At 44.2% G+C, this 23,158-nt stretch overlaps 1 protein-coding gene across 1 annotated transcript in view; it reads right to left on the reverse strand.

The window, feature by feature from the left end:
* Positions 1–22,408, reverse strand: part of NMNAT2 (nicotinamide nucleotide adenylyltransferase 2) — a 140,864-nt gene extending 118,456 nt beyond the window's left edge. The window contains exon 1 of the mRNA XM_045536372.1: positions 22,092–22,408. Within this exon, the coding sequence (XP_045392328.1) occupies positions 22,092–22,176 (85 nt within the window). The 5' untranslated portion in view covers positions 22,177–22,408. The remainder of the gene's footprint in view (positions 1–22,091) is intronic.
* Between the last annotated feature and the right edge of the window lie 750 nt (positions 22,409–23,158).

Here is a 23,158-nt window from a genome sequence, read left to right on the forward strand (position 1 = left end):
TGCTTTACCATAGTGCAATTGCACAAGCTCAGTCAAATTACATACCTCCCACCACCTGAGTCTTCCCATCTTATAAACACGGGGCTAAAAGTGACTTGCCAGGACTGTGCTGAGAATTAAATGGGACAAAATAGACCAAAGCACCTGGTGCAGAGTAGCTATGAAAGATGATGTTCATCCTTTCTTTGTCCTCGAAGTATATTCTCAACTATCGACAAGAACCCATGAACCAAGGAGAGTTGGGGTTTCACAGAATAGAACAATAGAAACCCACCACCCTTTAGAACACTGCAGTGCCAGGGTGCCTGTGGGCAGCGGTGGAGAGGGAAGGTGGGGGAAGATGGCTGCCTTCTCCCTGCATGTGCTGTCTATAAATCAGCAGTTACTGAGCAGGGTGAGCTGCATGCACGTCACTGTTAAAACAGTTACTCAGAAATGCACATGGTACCAGTCAGCCTTGGAACGGGAGACACATAGATCTTAATGACCAAAAAGAACATGCTTTCGTGCTTACAGTGAGAAAACATCACAAGCCAAGCTCACTTTTGCATCCTCATCGTGTCACCACTCTCTCGGTCCTCACTTTCTTTGTGATGAAGGAGTTACGTAGTCCATCCTGCCCTCGTGAGCACTGTGTTCATGCCAAGTGCGTCAATGCCATCCGGCACGGTATGACTTCCAAGCCAGCACATCATAATTGCCTCACGAATACTTGTTGACTGCTTGATCCTAACGGTAATTATACAAATTACACTTAAAACCCAAATTGAAGACTCTTGGCTGCTACCTAAAAGGTAGTGATTCAAGGGAACACGTACAATTTTAAAAAACATAAAATAATAACTCAGGCTAGCATTGCCTGGCCAGATGAACCAAAGTCATTTTTCCAGGGAGAAATGTAAAGGGAAACACAGTTGTCCAAAACAAAAGAAATAAATATTTCCTCTCTCAGGCCAGAACTGACTCCTTCACTAGAGACGTGCAGGCAAAATTAAACCACGTGATGCCGCATCCCTTTGGAACATTGTGAAGGTCAGCTTGGGTCAGAGCATGACATTTTCTTCTTTTTACTTTATATGAAGTCAGTCAACTTCTGAAGACAGCATGACAATTCTGACAGCTTCCACAGCCTGGAATCATTTAGGGTGATGTACGAGTCAGTTTTAGGCAAAACTGATGCCTGAAAATCGATACAAATCTGACCACGAAAGCTTGAAGGAGGGACAGGGACGTCTGGCATTTCCTAGAATCGGTGAGCACAGGAGAGTTCCCACACACGAGTGACATGCCGAGGGCCTCAGAGGACCGCTTGCATGGTCACATCCCTTAGGCTCTGTCCCTGCTCCTTTTGTGTATTTCACTGAGGAAACAGAAGCCCTGGGAAGAGAATCCCCCCTGCCGCCAGCACTGCATCTCTGCACCTCCCTGCATGCAACTCTGCACGCTCTATTCTCTTCTGCTCTGGAAGACTGGCCGGTGCTCCTGGGCAAGGCCAGCTCCTCCTTCTGCCCTCGCCCGACTGCCCTAACCTACTCAAGGGCACTCTTCCCAGATCTCTGCCCTCTCTGTCTTGCGACATCAGTTTTTCCACATCTATGGGATGATTCCCATCAGTGTAAAGACATGCTGTTATTTCTCCCATCTTAAAAAAAATAATACACAAAAACCAAAGACCTTCTCTTAACCCCTGTCCTCCTCCAGCTGCACCGGATCTCTGCACCCCTTTAGAGTAAAGAGTGTAGAATATGCTCTCTCCGTGACAGTCCTGCAGCTCGCTGACACTCACGCCAGTCCAGCTTCTGCCCCCACCACTCGGGCAGCTCTGCTCCTGTCAAAGCCTTCGGTGGCCTCCACTTAGAGGCACCGACAGTCAGTTCTCCACCCTCCCCTAACTCACCTCTCAGCAATGTCTGATGGGGCTGATCACGCCCCTTGCCTCACTGACTCACTTGGCTTCCGGGACACCACACCCTCCTGGTTTTCCTACCTACCGGCTGCTCTTCACAGCCAACGTCACTGCCTCTTGCCCGTCCCCCCAGTCCCTGCCCACGGCAGTGTCCCAGGACTCAGTCCTTGCCCTCTTCTTCAGCTGCACTCACTGTCTTGGTATTCTCAGCCGGTCTCGTGGCTTTAAATACCAGCTCTACACTAAGACTTCGGATTTATTTATTTATTTATTTTTATTTTCGGCAAAGGCTGGGGTATGCTTACTCAACATTTCCACGTGAATGTCTCATCATCCTCTCAGAAGTAACATGTCCAAGTCTGAGATCCTGCTATTCCCTTCAAACTTGCTCTTTCCACAGTCACCCCATGTCAGCCCATGGCAGCTCCATTCTTCCCAGGGCCCAGCCAAAGCCCTGGGCTCATCCTTAATGCCTTTTTCTCCATCACCAAAACAAATCCATCAGCAAATCCTGTTGCCACTTCCTACAGAATATATCTAATACCCTGTTACTTCTCACCTCCACCTCCCTGGTCCAAACCACCATCATCTGCCCTCCAGATCATAAACAGCAACTTCCTAACTAGGTTTGCTGTTTTTATGCCCAACCCTGATGGTCTATTCCCATCCTTACAGCCAGATTAAGTCTAATTGGAAGTCAGATCATGTAACACTCCTTTCCAAGACCTTCAAATGATTCCTTCTCCCTTGGAGGAAAAGCCAAAGTCTTCGTGATGGCCTGTGAGGCCCCACAGTCTGACCATCATTCTCTCTCTCATCCCATCTGCCATTCCCTCTCTCTTCCTCCACACTGGACTCACGAGTCTCATTTTCCTCTTGGAAATGGGAGGGAAGCTCTCAGCTTAAGGACTTTGCGCTACTGCTTCCTCTGCTTGGAATGCTTTTCCCTGGGAATCCAGATGGCCTTCAAGTCTTTGGCCAGGTGTCACCTCTCATGTCGTCTCCCCTGACCACCCTTTGAAACTGCAGTCCCTGCCCCCACACTCACTATTCCTCTATCCTGCTTTTTCCTTTTTTTAATCTTTCAACACTTAGAACCCTAACGCCCTAACATACTACTAACTTACTTGTTGATTGTCTTTCTGCTTCCTTTAGACTGTAAGCACCACGAGGGCAGGGATTTTGGTGTGTTTTCTTCTCTGCTGCACTTCTAGCTACTAGACTAACGCTTCCACATGGTAGATGCTCAAGTATCGGTTGGTGATGGTTAACAAGCTCATAGAGTGCATCTCTGGAAATCACATGAGCCCTAGTTGCTCCAGAAATGAATTCACCTCAAATGGAAGATAAATTCATCCTCAGGCTAAATACACTTTCACTAGACCAAGATTATATATTATAACTTCAATCATCATCATCATAACTCATATTTATATGGTGTTTTCAAGATTACAAAATTCTTTCTCTTCTATAGTCATGTTTGATCCTCAAAACAACCTTGTGGGTTAAACAAGGCAGAGAGTGCCAATCCCATTTTATAGATGAGGAAGCTAAGCCTCAGAGAAGTTAAATATCCAGCTTAAGGGTCACTCAGATGGGTAGTGCAAAGTCAGGGTGAACCTAAGTCCCCCTGACTCCAGGGCCACTGCTGTTATACCAGTCGACCTTTAAAATAACAACCTGCCCTTCTCTGCAGTGCTCAGATGAGTTCTGACAGCTCTGGGACCTTCACTACCCTGATTTGGCTCCTGCTTCGTTCAACAAATATTAATCCAGCACTTCCTAGATTCCAGCATTGTTCTCAGCACGGGAGACAGTGCAGGACGATACAGACCAGGGCAGGCCATACTTTGATGGAGTTTATATTCTTAGAGAAAAGATAGACAAATAAATAAATTGTCTAAAACATGTCAGGGGATGATAATGCTGTGAAGGGGAAAGGGCTGGAGGTTGATGGGAGCAGAGCAGATGAGCCACATTAGAGATGCCCCATGATAACTTAAGCTGTTGCCCACAAATCCTCCATCTCGTACTGGGATGGTCCATGCTGGAAATGCTGGCCAGGGACACTACAAATGTATTATTGTGCATTTGGGTATCAAAGGTGTTCAAGATTCCAGTCCCGGTGCTAGGGAATGGGGGTGACAGTAAAGCTAAATAAAACAGAGCCTGGTTGACGGCTTCAGAAGACAACACTAAGACAAACACTGAGTTTTAAGAGCACAGATTTTGTTTGTGACAGAAGAGCTTTCTAGCAAATGAAGCTGCCCAGCAATGAAAGAAACTGGAAATGAGCTCCCTGTCATGGAAAGTATCCAAGAGGCAAAGAAATGACCTCAGAAGTCTCTTCCAACTGCAAATCTGATTATTTTCCACTCTGCAGAGCCTCTCTCTACCCCAAGTCACCATCAGTTCCAGGAGGAGGCTCTGTGAGGGTGAGGAAAGGCAATGGGCAGGAGCAGAGATCTGGCCAAAAACCATGGTTCTCTTGCCAGCCTTCACAGAGGCCGAGAGCCACCTGACTGTCAGCCCCAGACCCTCAGCAGCGCCAAACCTGCCTCTTCTCCAGGGAGCTGGGGAGCACAGCCTCCCCCAGCCTTCTCCTACAGAGCCCACCAAGGCCTGGCGTCTCAGCAAGGTCCTCTGCCCAGTGGGCCCGGGCAGATGTCTTCACCAGTCACTCTATGCTCACTGACAGTTAAGCCACCAGCGGTTACAGAAAAGAAAAGGGCAAATTGTCCTGGACTCCAGGCTGCCTCTCTGGTGAATTCTGGATGCTCACTGACAATGTCTACATGTCCGCAGGCCTCTCTGAGATCCCAGCCAGCTCCTAATGTCCCTGTATGGCAATAACCCGCCCTCCTTTGCCTTTCAGCCACTTCCCCAACCCCCCCACCGACAGGGGCAACCAGACCTGCAGGGGTGACTGTGTCCTGGCTGGCTCAGGCAAGAGGTCATGGGACAGACACTGGCAAAACTGCTACTATTGCTCCAATTTATCTACCACTTACTGTGGCCCAGACAGTGTGCTGAAAACTCGTATGTGAGAGGATGGGCTATAACCCCTATATACGTGGCAGGGTCTGGGGTGGAGAGAGATGGCTGGTCAGAGTTTAAATAGCAGTGGTGGCTTTTGCTTGCTGAGTGGGGTGGGCAGGCCACGGCATTTAGAGAGGTTGGCAAAGGTGCTGGAAGGGCAAGTGGGTCAAGGAAGCTAAGTGGGCCAGGTGCAGTGGCTTGCCAGGGGAGAGGAGCACTTGAGGCTAGGAGTTTGAGACTGCAGTGAACTATGATCGTGCCACTGCACTCCAGGCTGGGTGACAGAAGGAGACCCTGTTTCTAAAAAAAAAGAAAAGAAGCTAAGTGAGGGAGAGGGGAGCCAGAATATTTTGTGGGAAGGGTATCATCGGGGCAGAGAGTTGCAGGAGGAAGAGAAATGAACCCAAAGGGAAATTTCCTCTCCCTAGAGTTGAGTGGGATATTTGGAAATTGTTGGTGATACACCTTGTATCTCTCTGCCATCTGCCCCTAAAATGTTTAGCAAAATTTACACCCCACATCAGTACCAAGGGCCTGGATCTGTGCTTTTGCAGGAGGTGCAATGAAGCACCATAGCCCAGGGTAGGAGCCAGACTACTCTAGGAGGTGCCTGCCCATGTAGCCACATCATCTCATTTAATCCTCACAACAGCCCAATAAGGTGGGTATTATCGTACTCATTTTATAGTGTGGGTAGGAGGGCAGTTACTGAATAATTATCTGTAGACACTCTGGCCAATTACAATGTAAGAAGAGGAGAGAATTTTATATTTTTGTCTGTCTACTCTGATCCTATACCTTTAAGGTGGCACAAATGCAGGTGTGGCAACTTCACTCTGCTCATGGCGTTACCCAGGGCCCTTCCTGATTTGCTCCCAAGCTTCTCCTGTTTCCCACCAGTGGCTCCTGGTTCCGGCAGCCTCTCTGCACACAAACCATGGTGCCTTTCTGTGTTGTCACAGCCCCTAACATGGTGCTGAGTGTCCCTTCACATTCAACGATGAGCAAGATAGCATCCGACCTCCAGAGTCAGAACGTGTGGGTCTACATTTCTGTCCACCAAGCACTTGCTGTGTGGCTTGACACAAGTTACCTGACCTCTCTGACCATTAGCTGAATAGGGATGATAATGGGATTGTTGTAAAGATTAAATGAGGTTAAAAAAAAAAAAGGAGAGTACTTTAAACAGCGCCTGGCACATAGTTAAGTATTCAATAATGTTAGCTTGTGTCTTCGTTTACAATGATTATATATTGGAGGGAATGAACAGGGTTGGTCAAAACACAGTCCAGAAAAATTCCTTGGTGTCAGGACGTCAGGCCACCGCTGCTCCCCAGTCCACACACACCCCCCGCCCCCAGGCAGGAAGGGTGTCTGTAAGTGGTTCCATTTCCCTGCAAAGGCATTTGAGCAGGTGCCCTCTGGGGATAGTTCAGAAAGAGAAGGGAAAGCAAACTGAGGATCACCTAATTGACAAGTCGGGTTTTCTTTCGTCTTCCCTATCCCTTTAATTTCTAAAGTTTAGACTTTACCCCAAAGCTGTCATCATGCAATAAAACAATACCCCATAAACAATGTCGTATCTTCTTCCTCTTCTCCCCTTCCCAGGCTTTTCAGCACTGCAGAAACACATCCTCTATGCATTGCTTCCTCATAAACGCCGTATCTTGTTCCTCCTCCCTTCCCTGACTTTTCAAGACTGAAGAAACACATCATTTCTGCATTTCTTTTTTTTTTTTTTTTAGACAGAGTCTCGCTCTGTTGCCCAGGCTAGAGTGCCGTGGCATCAGCCTAGCTCACAGCAACCTCAAACTCCTGGGCTCAAGCAATCCTTCTGCCTCAGCCTCCCGAGTAGCTGGGACTACAGGCATGTGCCACCATGCCCGGCCAATTTTTTCTATATATATTTTAGCTGTCCATATAACTTCTTTCTATTTTTAGTAGAGACGGGGTCTCACTCTTGCTCAGGCTGGTCTCGAACTCCTGAGCTCAAACAATCCGCCCGCCTTGGCCTCCCAGAGTGCTAGGATTACAGGCGTGAGCCACCGCGCCTAACCTTTTGCATTTCTTTAAACAACAAAAAATTTTTTAAATTCAGCAGCCTGAAATAAACCAGTTTGCATCTAAAAGAAATGTGTGTGTGTAAGTGACCACAGGTTGTCCAGAGTGGGGGAGTGGGAGCAAGTAGGGGTGGGGCACAAAGCCAGGAAAATAGTGTCAAAGAACCTTGGTAGCCGTGGGGAGCCTGCCCTTACCCCCTCCCACCGTTTTTTCCCCCATCGTCTGTGCAAGCTCAACACGACCACAGACGAAACCACAAAGAACCAATCTTGACAAAGCAGGTGCAGCAGGAAGGGCAAATTCCACATGGAGAAGTTGTTCTGGGCCTTTTTAATGAATATTCATAGCGGTAAGATTTACTGGGCAAACTGGGATGTTGGGTTTAAACATTCCTTAAGGGGTTTAGTGGGGAGTTCTTTATTCACTACATTTAAATGCAAATCATAACAAAATTGCATGATAACACACTTGGAAAAGGTGATTTAATGCAGCATAAGGGAAGGATTAAGGGACCAGCAAGAAGGATTTTATTTTAATTTTGTACAGAGGTTAGAGTCGGGCCAAACAGAAGCCAAGAATTTAAATGCTATTACAAGGGGCCAACCTTGTCACCAAACAGGATCCGTTTAATTATTTTTCTCCTCTTGTGAAGGAATGGAAGGAAAAAAGGTCCCATTTTTTTTTGTTCATCAAAGATATCTATAGCTACCAATTTGGACTCCTGACCAGTAGGAGTTTATGTCACCAAACTGAGAATAATTCAAGCAAAAGCCCAGAAACTTGATACTCAGTGAGCCCGTGCCATATTGGGGGTGAATGCGCAGGCTCAGAAATCCTGGAAACATTTCTGATTTATGAGAAACCCTGACTGTGGAGGGCCCTCAGGCTGAGAACCACTGACACAGGAACATCTAACACAGACACCGAAGGCTTTGAAAGATGGGGATGAAGAGCTCCGTGGTCCACGTGGGGGAAGAATGGCCCACTGTGTCCAGTGGGAGCTCCACTCTGGAGGGAAGCCTCCCAGGCCCTCTATGACGTGACAAAGATGGCAATGACCATAAATCCCATGCTTTAAAGGCAACATGGATGCTAAAGTGTCACCCGCTGTTGACTGGCGTGGAGGCATTATTGTATCTGCTCAAAGATAGGAATTAGACATCGTTCCCACGCCAGATCTGTCTGCAACCCGAATGGTCACACAAACATGAGACGGGAAAGAGAAAGATTCTGTCTGTAACTGGAGGTCAGATAGACAGAGAAGCAATTACTTACCCACTGAAAAGAGCTCACCCTGAAACAATAAGATTCTGGGGATTTGCTTCAAAATAGTATAGGCCATGGGTTGGGGAGTAGGTAGGGATGTCAGTAAATCAAAATTGGCAATGAATTGATAATTACTGAAGCTGAGTGATAGGTACATCAGGGTTCTTTGTATCATTCTGTTTACTTTTGCAGACGTTTGGAATTTTTCATAAGAAAAATGTTTTCTTTTATTATTTGGGTTTTTTTGAAGATTCCACCTTGTCCAATTTAAATATGATTTTTTGGGACAAAGTCACCATCGCAGGGAACAAGCGCATTCTTGTGGGAGCCCTGCGGATAGGGCAGCGTCCACAGCATGGCCATGAGAATGTAACAGCCCCTTCAGCGAAATATCAAAAAACTTGATATCAGACTTCAGAAACTCTTAGTCTCAGCCCTGGCTGGGAACTACAAAGTTTCTTTCTTATTCCACAGGTGGGCTGTCACTCCTAGTGTGTAGTTGACATCTTGTACAACTAAGCACGTGCTCTGACCTGCAGTGTTCTAAAAGATAGCACATCTCAGCAATATACCAGTTAGATTTTTTTAAATAAATTGGACTAGTTTAGCAGTTTAGTTCACCAAATTGACCAGTTATTCACAATGTCAGGACGTCTTACCATACAGGTCGTCATAGCTTGCCTTACTTAATTCAATTTCAAAGAGATAAGCCAGGCTTGGTGGCTCCTGTCTGTAATCCTAGTGCTTTGGGAGGCCAAGGTAGGATTGCTTGAGGCCAGGAGTTCAAGACCAGCCTGAGCAACATAGCAAGACCTTGTCTCTAAAAAAACGGAAAGAATTAGTCGAGTGTGGCGGTGTGTGCCTTGTAGTCCCAGCTACTCAGAAATGCTGAGGCGGGAGGATCACTTGAGCCAGGAGTTTGAGACTGCGGTGAGCTATGATAATGCCACTGCACTCTAGCCTGGGCGACAAAGTGAGACCTTGTCTCAAAAATAAATAAATAAATACGTAAATAATAAAAAGAAAGAAAGAGATAGACACAGCATCCCAAGTAAAGGGAATATCCCCTATGCTAAGCTCAATAACAGACATGACAGCACAATCAGGTTGTATCAGACTGCTGCGTCATGAGTTGGATGTAAAAGAGATACAGACAGTGAGAATGCATTTAAAGGAGATGAGCCAGGGTGCTATGGACACCAGAAATGGTAATGAATGGTCAACCGAAGGAACTACGGCTTGCCAAGCCAAGGAGAAGCCTAGTGGAGAGGACAGAGCATCCGTGTGTCACAGTAGAAGAGAGATCAGACCTGCCCCAGGGATGTCAAGGAATACCTAGGAGCATCAGGAAGCCCGGCGTCAGCTGGTGAAGGGAACAATCTTGAAAAAAGTACAGTTGTGCCAGGGCTATTTGGTTGCTCTGGAAAACAGTGCATTCTCTGGACCCAGAGGATCTCAAGCAGAGATTGAACAGACACTTATAAAGATTTTATAAAGGGATTTCAAACTGGATAAATAATCTGCATGATTTTGAAATCTCCTTCTAATGGAGATTCTATGATGTTTAAAGATGAAAACTTAAAATTGATAAACCAAGGGTTTTTTGTTCATTTTACTTGTTTGAAGTAGATAATTTACAAAACTTCCCTTTACCAGGTGCCATGGTCATAGAACCTTTTTCAAACTGTGAATAAATAAAAATAAAACTCAACTCCTCTGCCACTCTCAAACCTCCTTTGGCCTCACCGGGAAACCATTCCCAGAGGTCCTGCGCACCTGATTGAAGAAGCCAGTGGACAATATCAGGGTTCACTTTCATCCGTGACCCCACATTTTTCAGTCCTGCCAAGTTACATCCTTATTAGCTCCCAACCATGACTTGCGGGTCCCACTGTGGATACCGGAGGACTACACTCTGGGGTAGGGTTCCCCTCGAGGAAGCATGAGCCTTCCTATCTGGAGGCAAGAATTGTCTCAGTTTTGAAGTCCCTAAGCCATTGGCAACACATGTGTGCTATTTGTCCTGTTTTCTGGCCCTGTCTTCCTTGACTCTCTTTTCCTGTATTTCCTGGTTCCCAAATGCATTGCTTCCTCATAAATGCCGTATCCCAAATGTTTGTCTTTTTTCTGATCAACTATTTTGCCTAGATGTTGAGAGTCTACATATTCCTAACAATTTAATCATTCATTCATTTGCTAAATATTTACAGCATCTTATATGTCCCTAAGACACTGTGCTAGGCACCTTGGGAGATAGATACAAAGAGCCATAGAACCCTGGCAAGAGCCTACATTGGATAGAGAATATGAAGCATGAACAGAAATAGGTACAACCCACGGCACAATGTGCTAAGTGCTATAAGAGAGGTACAAATCAAGTGCTATCAAAGTTCAGAGGGAGGTGACATGCTGCAGAAAAACATCTAGATGTGACTGCAAGAGCAGCCTGCAAAAGCCTGATGCCATTGGTGTGCTAATTTTTTAATCCTCAACTATAAAGTATGTTAATATTAAATTTAAAGAAGGAGTGAAGCTGTGAAAAGGACAGAAAAGGACAAATGTGTTCTGGGAAGGCATATCCAACGTTCAACAGCAGATAAACACCCACCATTAGCCAGCGTGGCCAGTCAACGTCTACTGCAAACCAAACACCAGAAAATCATCCCCACTGTGAACATGGTCATTTACCCAGTCAGCCAGAAAAATTACAATTATGATATTGAAACTACATTTGCTTCTTAACTGAGTCTTTTTAGAGATTCGGTTTAGACTGAAAATTGTTCATTAAACAGTTTCTCTGGGTAATGGACTTCCGCGGACTTGCTATTTTAAGAACTCTTTAGACTCACTCTCACTCCACCACCCAGAGGTAGGTTCTATCAGGAGTCGGCAAACTTCTTCTGTGAATATCCAGAGAGTAAATATTTTAGATTTTGTAGTCGTGAAGTTTCTGTCGCAACTACTCAGCTCTGCTGTTCTTGTACAAAAACATCCATAGGTAAGACATGTGTGAATGAGTGCGGCTATGGGCCGATAAAACTTTATTTATGAATACTAGAATTTTAATTTCATAAAATTTTTGTGTGTCTCAAAATATTATACTTCTTTTACATTTTTTAAGCATTTAAAAATGTAAAAGTCATCTTTAGCTTTCGGGTCTTACAAAAACAGGCAACAGGCCACATTTGGCCTGCAGGCCACAGTCTGCTGACCTCAGAGTTTTATCAATCACCCTTTATTACAGATGAGAAAAACAAGGCTCCAAGAGACTAACTGTATTCCCGTCAATAGCCCTTCAGTTTATTAGTTTCCATATAAAGGGAAAAAATGAAGAGATAGGAAAAACTGGGACATTTACCCACCCTTTATCAACATTGTTCCCAGCAGGGAACATATATTATCTACCAACATTGATTCCCTAGGGCATAACAGGTAAATAAATTTTAAATCATGCTTAGCAAGATTGGTTCATGGTAAATGAAGCAAGCATGGCTTGAATTTACACAGACACTATTTTATTGTCTTTCTTAATTTTAATTTATAATGAGTTGCAATCTCTAAGTTTTTTTAAATGCCTTATTTTAAAGATGTTGTAGTTCTTGTGATAATTCACATACTGCTAAATATTTATCAGCACATACACATTTCAAAAGACATATGAATAGTCACTGATGTACTTTAATCTCAGTTCCATGGAATGAATATTCCACCTCTCTGTGGGTACCCAGGTAAAGGGTTGGCAAATTGTCAAAGAACAAAGCATCAGAAAACTCGACTCCTCACTGCAATGCCACTTATTTGAGTCTTTAAAATGATATAATGATAATTTTAAAAGTCATAGAAAACCAGATTTTTATGGCAAGAATGGAAATATACTTGCTCAAGACCTCTAGGATTAGAGCTAAAAACAAATGTGAACGCTTCCATAGAACTTACTTTTCAGACAATTAAGCCTGTGGAAAAGAGGGCAGGCACATATCCAAATTCCAAAAAATCATGGAAGATAAAACTAGGGTGAACTGAGTTCACCAAATCTGAGAATACTTGAAAAACAGGGGCATCTCATTAAAGCACAATGAGAGATAAATTTAGAACCTAGGCAAGAACAACTTCTCATCAGGGAGTAGTTTGTTTGTAGTTGTTACTTTGGTGGGTTGTACAGCAGTATAATTTTTTCACTTATTTAATATTTATTCCATCAGTAGATGTGGCTTGTGCCATGGTTCCATTTCAAAAAATAAAATCATGACAAGGAAAAGAAAAAACTCTCTTTATCTCAAAGAGTAATGCAGAAATAGTAACTTTAAAATGTTTAGGTGAAAGTATGTTGGCAGATCCCTAAAGAACTAATGGGGAAACACTGACATTTGGGGTGCAAGCCCAGCATCGGCCACATACCCCTCTGCCCATCACCCTTCAAGCCTCACTAAAAGTGCTGGGTACGGTCTGAACCACTTGGCACTGCCCCCCCCCCCCCCGTTTCTGGCTCTCTCATCTCCTGCCCTTCCCTGTGCCCACCTACCCTCCAACCATATAGCAACCTCCCTGGAGACTCCTTCACGTGCAGTGCTACTGGGGTCTCCAAGCATATCCCGCTCTCTGCCCAGAGTGCCATGCTCTGTCCTGTCCACTGGGCAGCTTTGACTTTCAAGCTCAAACTCTCACTAATACCTGCCTTGATGGCCTTCCTACCATGTCCAGAGTGATAACTTCTTCCCCTATGCTCCCACTTCACCCCATTCTCACCTCTTCCATAACATTGCTAAATTTGTTTGTTTCTCTCCTCTAGAGATAATCTAGAAAATGGTCTCCCCAAGGCATAGGAAAGAGTGTCATCAATTTTCATATCCCTAGGCCTAGCACGGTGCCTGAAGCACATTCATTCATAACTCAATAAACACTTGTCAAACAAATCAGCCACCATGGAGCCCTCCTGACTCTACCCTTCCTGCCCACAAGTCTACTACAGACTTAAGGTAAGGATGGTAGGTAATTCTAACATTTCATTCATTCACTCATTCAACAAACATTGACTGAGCACTCACTATGTCCCAGGCACTGTCCTAGGAGCCTGAGATACATTAATGATCAGAGTAAACAAAGGTCCCTGCCCTGGAGGAGCTCACATTCTAGCTGGGAAGACAAGAGTTAAATAATATGCATAACAAATAAGGAAATAACATGCTCTGTTAAAAGGTGATAAGAGCTAAAGGGAAAAGATATAAATAGAGCAGGATAAGGGGGACTGGGAGCCTGTGAGGTAGGATTTTAAATTGTGTGCTCTGGAGTAGGACCTGACAAGTGGACAATGAGAAGTTACATTTGAGCAAAGAACTTCAAGGAGAGTGAATTAGACATGGGGATACATGGGGGAGGGCACTCCAGGCAGAGGAACATTCAGCACAAAGACTCTAAGGCAAGGTCAGTGGGGCTGGCTAAGAATGAAGCAGAAAGAGGTGGCAGAAAGAGTTAGGGTGGCAGTTGGGGGAAGGTGGCCCATCATAGAGGCCTGGAGGCCATTACGATGATTTGACTTTGACTCTGAGTGACACAGGGAGCCATTGGAGGATTCTGAGCAAAGCAGCAGTATGATCTGACTTAGATTTGGCTTAAATTTTGGAAGGATCACTCTAGTTATTTAAGAATTGAGTGATGCGGCCAAGAGTAGACCGACCAGGAAGACCAGGAAAAGACTACCGCGGTAATTCAAATGAAAGATAAGAGTGGCTTGTACCAAGGTTGGACGTGGGGACAGATGGTTGATCTAAGTCATATTTTGAAGATAGATTCCAAAACATTTGCTGATATAGGTGGGGTGTGCAAAAGGCAGAATAATGAAGAACTAGTCCAAGGTTTTTGGCCTAAGCAACTGGAACAAGAGAAAAACTATAGGCATTTAGTCTTACCTAGGGGCTATATTTTACTCACCCTCCTAATGTCTGATAAATATTAAATGAAGTCAGCATGTTGCAGCACGGCTAATCACGTGGAGACAATATGCAGGAGAAAGAGTAGGAAAAGGATGCAGTTCAGCTGCCATCACTTCCAGGGGTTAGCTTCAGAGTCTTGCTCCCTTGCTACCTTAACCTCTTAACCCCTTTTCCCCAGAATTATAAGAATTTTCCTGGCTGGCTCACTCATCCAAGACTAAAAGAATTACACAGTAAATATAATGGAAAACAGTTTAATGGCAGTAGGGTTTAAAGAAGCTCAAAGAAGACTGTTCCATTATTAGAATGATAATGGAGAAGATGATGATGTTGGTAGTGGTTATAACATTTGCCTTTGCTGTAGAGTTCATAAATCATGAAGATATTGCAAGATATAAAAGGAGGAGGGAACCAACGTCAGGAGGATGGCCTTGGTCACACCATATAAGTAAGCCATTCAAACGTCTTTTTAAGCTGAAAGACTTCTGAGGCTGGCTGCCAAACTGTATCCAAAAAAAGTAAATGCGTTCCTTGCAACAGAATGCTTACAATTGGAAGATCTCTAGCAATGGAAAACTTTCTTCCTTGTAAACTGATGCTGCATTTACATATATTGCGATATGGAACATATCCATAGAGTTATGTGATTCTCTATAAAATGAATTCCTATATCGCAAGTCTTAGTCTGTAACATCAAATCTGAAAAAATTATTTTAAATGTCTGTGTTTAACCAAAATTTTGTGTTGAGTATTGTTAAAAAAAAAAGATACTGAAAAAAATATTTAATGCATTTTTTTGGTATTGTTAGAAGCTTTTTGAGCAATTCAGGATAATCTGAAAACTCTAAGATTGAACAAGAACTGTACTAGAAAGTATAATCCACAGCATCATTAAATATTAATTAAGCAACCACCACATACAGAAACTGTACTGGTGGCTGAGAGGACAATAATATTGTAAAATTTAGACTTAAATGTTTTCAAAGAAACACTTTCAAAATGGTTTTAATTCTCTTTTCCAGTCATGCAGAGACTACTCTCACAACTATTGCCTATCAATAGAAAACTAACTATATATATATGTATAAATACATATGTAATCCATCTACTTTTATATTTTCCTCTGTGTCTGAGGATATCTTTGAAACAAAGAGGTTCAAACTTGAGTGTTGGCAGGTTATGCTTTTTAGTTTGCCTCTACCTTTAGGCTGTTCATTTGACTTGATCTAAAATTGGAAATTTGTATAGAAATGTTGCTCTGAGATTCATAACATTCAAAGGATGTTCCTACTAAGCAATAATTTAAACCATTTTGAATTAGAGTCTGAATTAAATATTTTGAGTTATCTTAATTCTGATAGTTCTAAGCAAAAAGGCTTAGGTATATAGAATAGGATCAAGTAAAACGAAAAGAGAAAAGAAACTGAAAATAAATATTTCTTCATTGCAAAACTCATAGACCATCAATGCTCTTTTTGATTATATCCTGGTTTGGGATGAATCCTAGATGGGAGATTTGCCTGGCACAGGTAAGTTGTGTCCATATATGGCTCAGTCAGTCAATGCAGCAGAAGAAAGTAAATCAAGCCACCTGTTTGTGTGAACAAAAATGTCTAAATTTTCTTTCTCAGCCCATATTTCTTGTGTCATGAGTGGACTTAGTTCCTGCCAGTGGAACTACTGTGAGTGATCCATGAGTTTCCCTTAGTGGACCTTCAACTTACCAATGCATTAGGTAGGATTCCCAAGCATCTACCTGAGTTAATATTACAATCATCATCACAGTGATGGACAAGTTTTGTTTTGCAATGGTTTTGTGAACTGTCTCCAATCTCACATTTAAAAAGAGTCAAATTTAGGATCTCGATTCTCTCCCATAGTAAACAAACAACAACAACAAAAAAAACCAGAAAACCTTTCTATTATCTTTTTATTTCCATAATATTAATGAATCTCAATGTCTTTCTTTCTTTCTTTCTTTCTTTCTTTCTTTCTTTCTTTCTTTCTTTCTTTCATTCTTTCATTTTCTTTCTTTCTTTTTCTTTCTTTCTTTCTTTTTGGCAGAGTCTCAGCTCTGTTGCCTGGGCTAGAGTGCCATGGCATCAGCCTAGCTCACAGCAACCTCAAACTCCTGGGCTCAAGAGATCCTCCTGCCTCAGCCTCCCGAGTAGCTGAGACAGCAGGCACTTGCCACCACACCAAGCTAATTTTTTCTATTTTTAGTAGAGACAGGGTCTAGCTCTTGCTCAGGCTGGTCTCAAACTCCTGACCTCAAGCGATCCTCCTGCCTCGGCCTCTCAGAGTGCTAGGATTGCAGGCATGAGCCACCACGCCCAGCCTAATATCTTTCTTACATTAAGAAATTTGAATAAGTCAACTGGAACCTACTGGAAGCTTTCATTACAAGACTCAGATGTCCCAAGCTACAGAGAGACTTTCAATTCAGGTATTTCTTTCTTTTATATCAATGCTTTGTTAGAACACATATTTCCAAAATTTTAGAGTAAGAAATATAAATCTTTCCCCATCAAACCTGCTTCTCCTCCAGTGTTCTCTACTCATCCACCTTGGACAGAAATCTACGAATTACCCTGGACTGCTTCACCATCACCCATTCATCAAATCACCAAATGAGGAATTCTTTTACCTACTAAATAATCTTCAAATATATTCACTCTCCATTTCAAATACCACCAACCTGGGCCAGGTGACCATCTTCTCTGGCTTGAACTCTGTTGCTGAAATATGTGCCTAACTGGTCATCACATTCTTGCCCTTCACAAATCTATGTTCAAAATTCAATTAAATCATAATTTAAGCTGAGCACTGTGGCCCATGCCTGTAATCTCAGCATTTTGGGAGGCCAAGATGGGACGACTGCTTGAGGCCAGAAGTTGAAGACCAGCCTGGACAACATGGCAAGACCCTGTATCTACCCAAACAAAATTTTTCAAAAAATTAGCCGGGTAAAATAGTACGCACTTGTATTCCCAGCTACTCAGAAGGCTGAGGCAGGAGGATCGCCTGAGCCCAGGAATTCAAAGTTGCAGTGATCATGCCACTGTACTCCAGCCTGAGTGAGAAAACAAGACCCTATTTCTAAATAAATACATAAATAAATAATAATTCAAAAGGTATGGCTACGTTACCTTTTTACTTAAAAAACAATGCAATGTCTTCTCATTGTCTTTGCAATAAAGTCTAAATTCTTCATGATTTACAAGCCTTCATAATTGATCAGACATCCACATACCTCTCTAGTCTTATCTCTCATTCCATTTCTCCTTGAGCCATCCTGAACTTTTCTTTGTTCTCGTATACCATGACTGTCTCATCACCCCTGCCCTTGGACATGGCTGATTCCTCTGTCTGGAACAAGATTCTGTACATTCACTTTTTAAATTTATTCAACAATTATTATGGAGAGCATATCTCATGCTAGGTGCTAAGAAATATATCAGTTATGACACCAGGCATTGTTTCTGTCCTCATAGAGCTTAAGGTCTAGCATGGAAAACAGTCATGAAACATATGAGATGAGAGTTATGGCATGGAGAGTGTAAGGGGATGTGGGAGCAAATGTCTGGGTAGCCAGACTTAATTTAGGGATCAGTGGAGGTTCCCTGAGAAAGTACTGTTGAAGGTAAAATCTGAAGAATGAACAGGTGTTCATTGGGGTAACAGAAGAGTGGGGAGAAAAGAGGAGGTTGGGGGAGTTGTGGAAGGAATATTCTGATGACACAGTTAAATGGAAAATATAAAATATTGAGAAAAGAAATAGTCTCTTCTTGTCATGAGCATATGATATTGGGTACAGATGTCTTTGTTGAATATATTTTGTTGGCCAAGGGAAAAAATTTGTAAGGTTCTCATTACCCTTTATTGCCAGCTAACTTCAGATGGCTCCTTCTTTCATAGGTGCTATTGCAATTACAAGGGAATAAAGAAGAAGCACCATGACAGAGAGAGAAAGTCTAGATACCTATAAATTGGTTCTATACTGATTTTTTTCTTATGATCTTGACCTAATGACTTACACATGTACCTCTGCTTTGCCATTTGTAAAAGGGGAAAGACAATATTATCCAGTTTACTTTGCAGGGTAGGATCAAATGAGATAGTGGTACAAAAGTACAAAATACTGTGCTTACTGGCCTTTTTATATAAGTGTTTCAAGCACATTAAACAGTTTCTTGATTTCTGGCAGTTCCCTTATATTAGCAGCAACTCAAATTGATTTTTCTTATGATTTCTAGCTATAGCAATAGGGGCTGCATTTCCAATTCCACAACAAGTAAAGAGTCCTCTTCATTATCCTTTAAGAGGAACAGAAAAGATCCCATTGTTCAAAGCAAAAGTATTTTGAAATAGAAAAACTGAAAACTTCGGTTATTTTGCAATCATCAAAAAACAGGATATATTTCTGCTGTGATGAAATCCCCCAACTTCTTCTATTTTTTATGGCTAAACCAATCTATTAGTCCTTTCTTACTTTTCTATTCAAACTTGTTTTCTGGCTTCCTAGTGATGGATTTGTTGACAAATATAGCAATATAACTGTAAAGAAAATTATACTAAAGTATAATATCTATGTACTTAAAAACTAGGAATTTGTATTTAAAAAAACAACTTCTAGCTTCATATTTTCTTATGTAATTAAGTGGACCCATGAAATATGACATCATAAGTTTATAGGTTTCCTTTGCCAAAACTTTTATTCATCCCTGAGAACATCCTTGTCAACTATCTCTATTACAAATATTATTTTTCTATATGTTTTTATAGTCACAAAAAGGAGGAATAATATCAACTTCCCTTTCAGAGTAAAAGAAAATCTCATTCTAAAAAATTTTACAAATATGAAGAATTATACAAGTGCTACTTTCCAAAGATAAAGAATGAGTCTTTAGTTCTGAATGCCACTTCTCTTTTTGTGTATGGTCTTTCTCTTCTTTTGGTAAGCAATTGCATTTCAAAATACATGAGTTCTATTAAAAGTATCTAATTTCAAAGTCCTGTTTGTGTCTTCTTTAAAAATTTTATTACAAATTTTGGGCACCTTAAAGAAAGTTTGATAATTTAATTACATTAATTATTTCTGTGTTGTTAGGGAAAAATTTTTAAAAGCTGTTTAAAAAGCAGAAATCATTCTAGTTTCTCTAGAGATGGGGAAAAGATATTAAGGAAGTGCATATTTAGGAATCTCATTTAGTTGATGGCCAATTTAATTCTAATCTGTTAGTATATGTTTGAAGGAAATAGAGTGTTCATGGAATTATGCAGTCAGAAGATCAGTGAGCACTTCCTCCGGCCTTTGGTGCAGTACAAAGACCTTTCAAGAAGAATCAGGAATGTGGGGCTCAAGTCTCATCTCTGCCACCCACTCTTCTTGTGGGCTCATAAGAAAGTCACTTAGCCTTTGTCAATTTCCCATTTGTCAAATGGAGAAAATGACACCTTTCTTATAAGGTTGTTAATAGGAATAAGTGACATAGCGTATAGGAAAAGGTTTTGTTAACCAGAAACTGCTCTATAAAAATAAAGCACAAAATTTATAAAGAGCTCAAAGATTTATGAAGAGCTCAATAAGAGATTCTACAAAAAAGATTGTTTAATATGGATACTGTGTTCTTAGTCTTGCTTGGCTTTCACGTGTTTATGTGCTGAATTCTTCATTAGGTAAGAAGCTCCTTAAAGCCATAAAGAGCACATCACATCCTCTTTGTTGCTCTGTGGACGATACTTAACTAATGGGCACTCAAAGGGCTTTGTTGACAGATATTTTTCCGTAGTCCTCAGTTCTAATACCAAGTAAATAATCATTACTGTCCAAGTCTCCTTTCACTTATTCTGTGTCATAAAGCCTTCTGCTGAAATCCATGCCTATTTCCACATATTCTATCCTCGGAGCTCGTGGAGAATTGGCAGGTCAGCATCCACTTAACAAAAGCCTTTATCACTGTCACCGAAGTATCTTCTGCTACAAGACAGAATCGTTGGTTCTTAATCAGATCTGTTCCTCTTCTAATCTAAAACAAGTGGGAATAACTACATCCGTAGCCCAGGAAGAAAGGGGGAGTACCTGCTGGGTCACTGAAGATTGCTAGAGCCAAGGAGGTCCAAAGGAAAGCCCATCCCTGCCTGGTCAAGAGAGAGGAATAAAGTACATCCACGTTAAATGGCTAGAGGAAATACGGACAGAGAGGAAAAGAAGGAAAGGGGTGAAGACACCAGAATGAAAAGAAAGTGAAAGTAGAATGTTCCTAAGGCGCTGATATTCCTTGAGAAGACGGATGCTCTGGTCTACCCTGATACTTTCACAAAAGTCTTTATTTAATAGGCAAATTGGCACTGGTTCCTAATAAAACACTTTAAAAGCTGAAGGAATGGCGCGGAAGGGATGGCTCTCTCTCCGTTTCCCTCCTTCGATCGTGTGTGAATGTGCCTACCTGATTTGCCCTCTGCTCCAAGTAGTTCTATGTTCTTTCCATGAGGTTTTTGTAATAACCAGCGGGCCCAGTTCGGCGCACCTTTTAGGTTTAAAGATGAATGTTTTTAGCCTAGGCTACCTGGCCTGGTCCTTACCGACGTGTTGTGGCTTTCATGAAGCGGCCCCAGGAGGGCTCCCGCGATGCTCAGGCCCGGGGGACACGTGTCCGCAGCCGGCTGCCGCGCGCCCTGCGTTTCAGCACCGCCGCCCCTGGAGAGCGCCCGCCAGCCGCCGGGTCAGGCCCGCGCCGGTCTCACCCTTCCCGGCCCTCGCTCGACCCTGGTCCTTGCTGCCCCCGGTCCCAGGAAAAGGCACCTCCAACTTCTAACTTCTCCCCGATTCCTGCTTCCAAAGTGACCTCCGTGTCCCTCTTTAAGGGTCTACACGCGCACGCCCCCGCGCCTTTGGGTCCTACCGCAGCAGCTGCGAAACCGCGTGGTTTCCCCACCCGTGGCGCGAAATCTCCAATGGGCATTGATCAGTCGCCTTGCCCCTGCCCCCGCTGGACCCCAAACCGGCAACCAGGAGCCCCCACTGGCTCCCTCTCGCTCCACGCCCCGAAGCTTCTAAGAAACAAACGCTCGGTGGTGCGCTCCCCTCCCCCGACACGCGCACACGCACACACTCGCACACATCCACACACGCACTCACACGCCGCCAGCCTTCCGGGTGCCATCGCCGCCCCGGCAGAGCCTCCGCCGACTTGGGCCCCGATCCGTCCACACCGGCTCGCGAAGGGCCTCCCGCGGCAGCCGGCCCGGCCCTCCCCTCCCTGGGCGGCGAGTCCCGGGCGGGCCAGGGCCCCCTCCCCGTTCGCTCCGTGTCCACCCCGCGCGGGCGACGCGCGGTCCACGGTCCCCAGCACTCGCCGCTGCGCCGCCCCGAACCATCAGCAAAACCCTGAATCGATCTCCTTGAAGCCTCAGCCCCTTGTCACTGGCGTGTTGTGTGCCAGCGTGTGTCTCCGAGGCTGATACATCATTTAACTCCTTCGAGCTCCCAGCCCATCCTAAACAAACAGCACGTTATCTCCGTCGCCCTCCTCCCTTCCCCGCGCCCCAGCCTCTGCCCCCATCCCGGGGCTCGCCGGCCGAGGAGCCGAGCCACCGCACCGCCTCGAACCCCTACGCACCCCAAAATGACACTCACCTCCAGCCCTCTTCCCTCCCCCACCCCCGGCCGCCCCTGCGAGCCGGGTCTGGCCCGGGCGAGCGAGCGACGCCCGGGAAACGCAGCCTGCGTCCCCCCACCGAGTCGGGCGGAGACGGGCTGACCCCCCGCCGCCCGGACCGGCCGGCGCAGCCCTCCGGAGGGGCGCACGCCTTCCCGATCCGTCGCCGGCAAAACACCGGTGCCGAGCGGAGCGGAAGCAGCCTCCGGGGGTGGGCGGGGGACTCACCGAACATCTGAATGTGCCCTTTGGTGATGGGATTGAAGCTGCCGCAGGCCAGCAAGATGACGTGCGTCTTGGTGGTCTCGGTCATGGTGCCGGTGGGTCCCTAGCGCTGGTCTAGGGGTTGCCTCTCTTTCTGTGTCTCGCTACGTCTGCAGAGGGAGAAAGGAAGGCGAGGCTCGGGCCGTGGATGCTGTGGACTCCGAGGGGCCGCTCCAGACGCAAACCGCGTCACTCCCCGCCTCCCCTTAACGCTTGCAGCGCCGGCGACATCCGAGGCGGCTTTTGTATGGCTCGCCTCTCCCCTCGCCTCCGTCCCTCTCTCTTCTTCTAGCTTCTTTCGCGTCTCGCGTGCTGGTGCCCCACGCCACTCCTTCTCTGGTCCCCACTCCGCTTCACTCCATCATTCTCTCTTCCTGAAATTTATATAAAAGGCAAGAAGTAGGACCCAAGCCCAGAACCACGAATACTTAGAGCACGATGTGAGCTCTTTCTCTTGCCTCCTGATTTAGTTTTCCTCCCTAACATTTGTCTGTCCCCATCTACTTTCTCTAACATCTTCAACTGCAAAAATGTTTGATCTTAAGAATTTTTTTCTCTCTCCCTCAAAATTTTAAATGAGAAATGACTTTTAATTTCAGTAGAATTTGCCTTAACCTTTTCTCCTTATCTGATGATTCCAAACTAGTGAGCTGAGTCCAAATCTTGACCTAGTGGCTGCCAAGAGATTGGGGGAACCTTTCCTCCGCTATGCTGGTCTTTTTTGTGGGTGAAGCGATGCTGTCAGTTTCAGAGCACATTGGAAGGGGCAGAGTTACCAACGCTGTATTAGAGAACTATTGTGATCTTACATAAGCTACCGAAGTTGAGACAAAGATTTACCACTAAACAAGTGTTTCCTGAATGCTCACTATGTGTTAGGTGCTGCAATGAGCCGTGCTGATAAAGTCAAGTCTCTGTTTTCGTTCTACTGAAGGGAGATAGACAAAAAATAGAGAGAAAAAAATATTAGATGGCAATTGTGCCATGAACGTAAGCTAATGCAGTTCCTTCTCAGACAGAACAGAGAGTGA

Source organism: Lemur catta, chromosome 23 (genome assembly GCF_020740605.2).
Source record: "Lemur catta isolate mLemCat1 chromosome 23, mLemCat1.pri, whole genome shotgun sequence".
NCBI lineage: Eukaryota > Metazoa > Chordata > Mammalia > Primates > Lemuridae > Lemur > Lemur catta.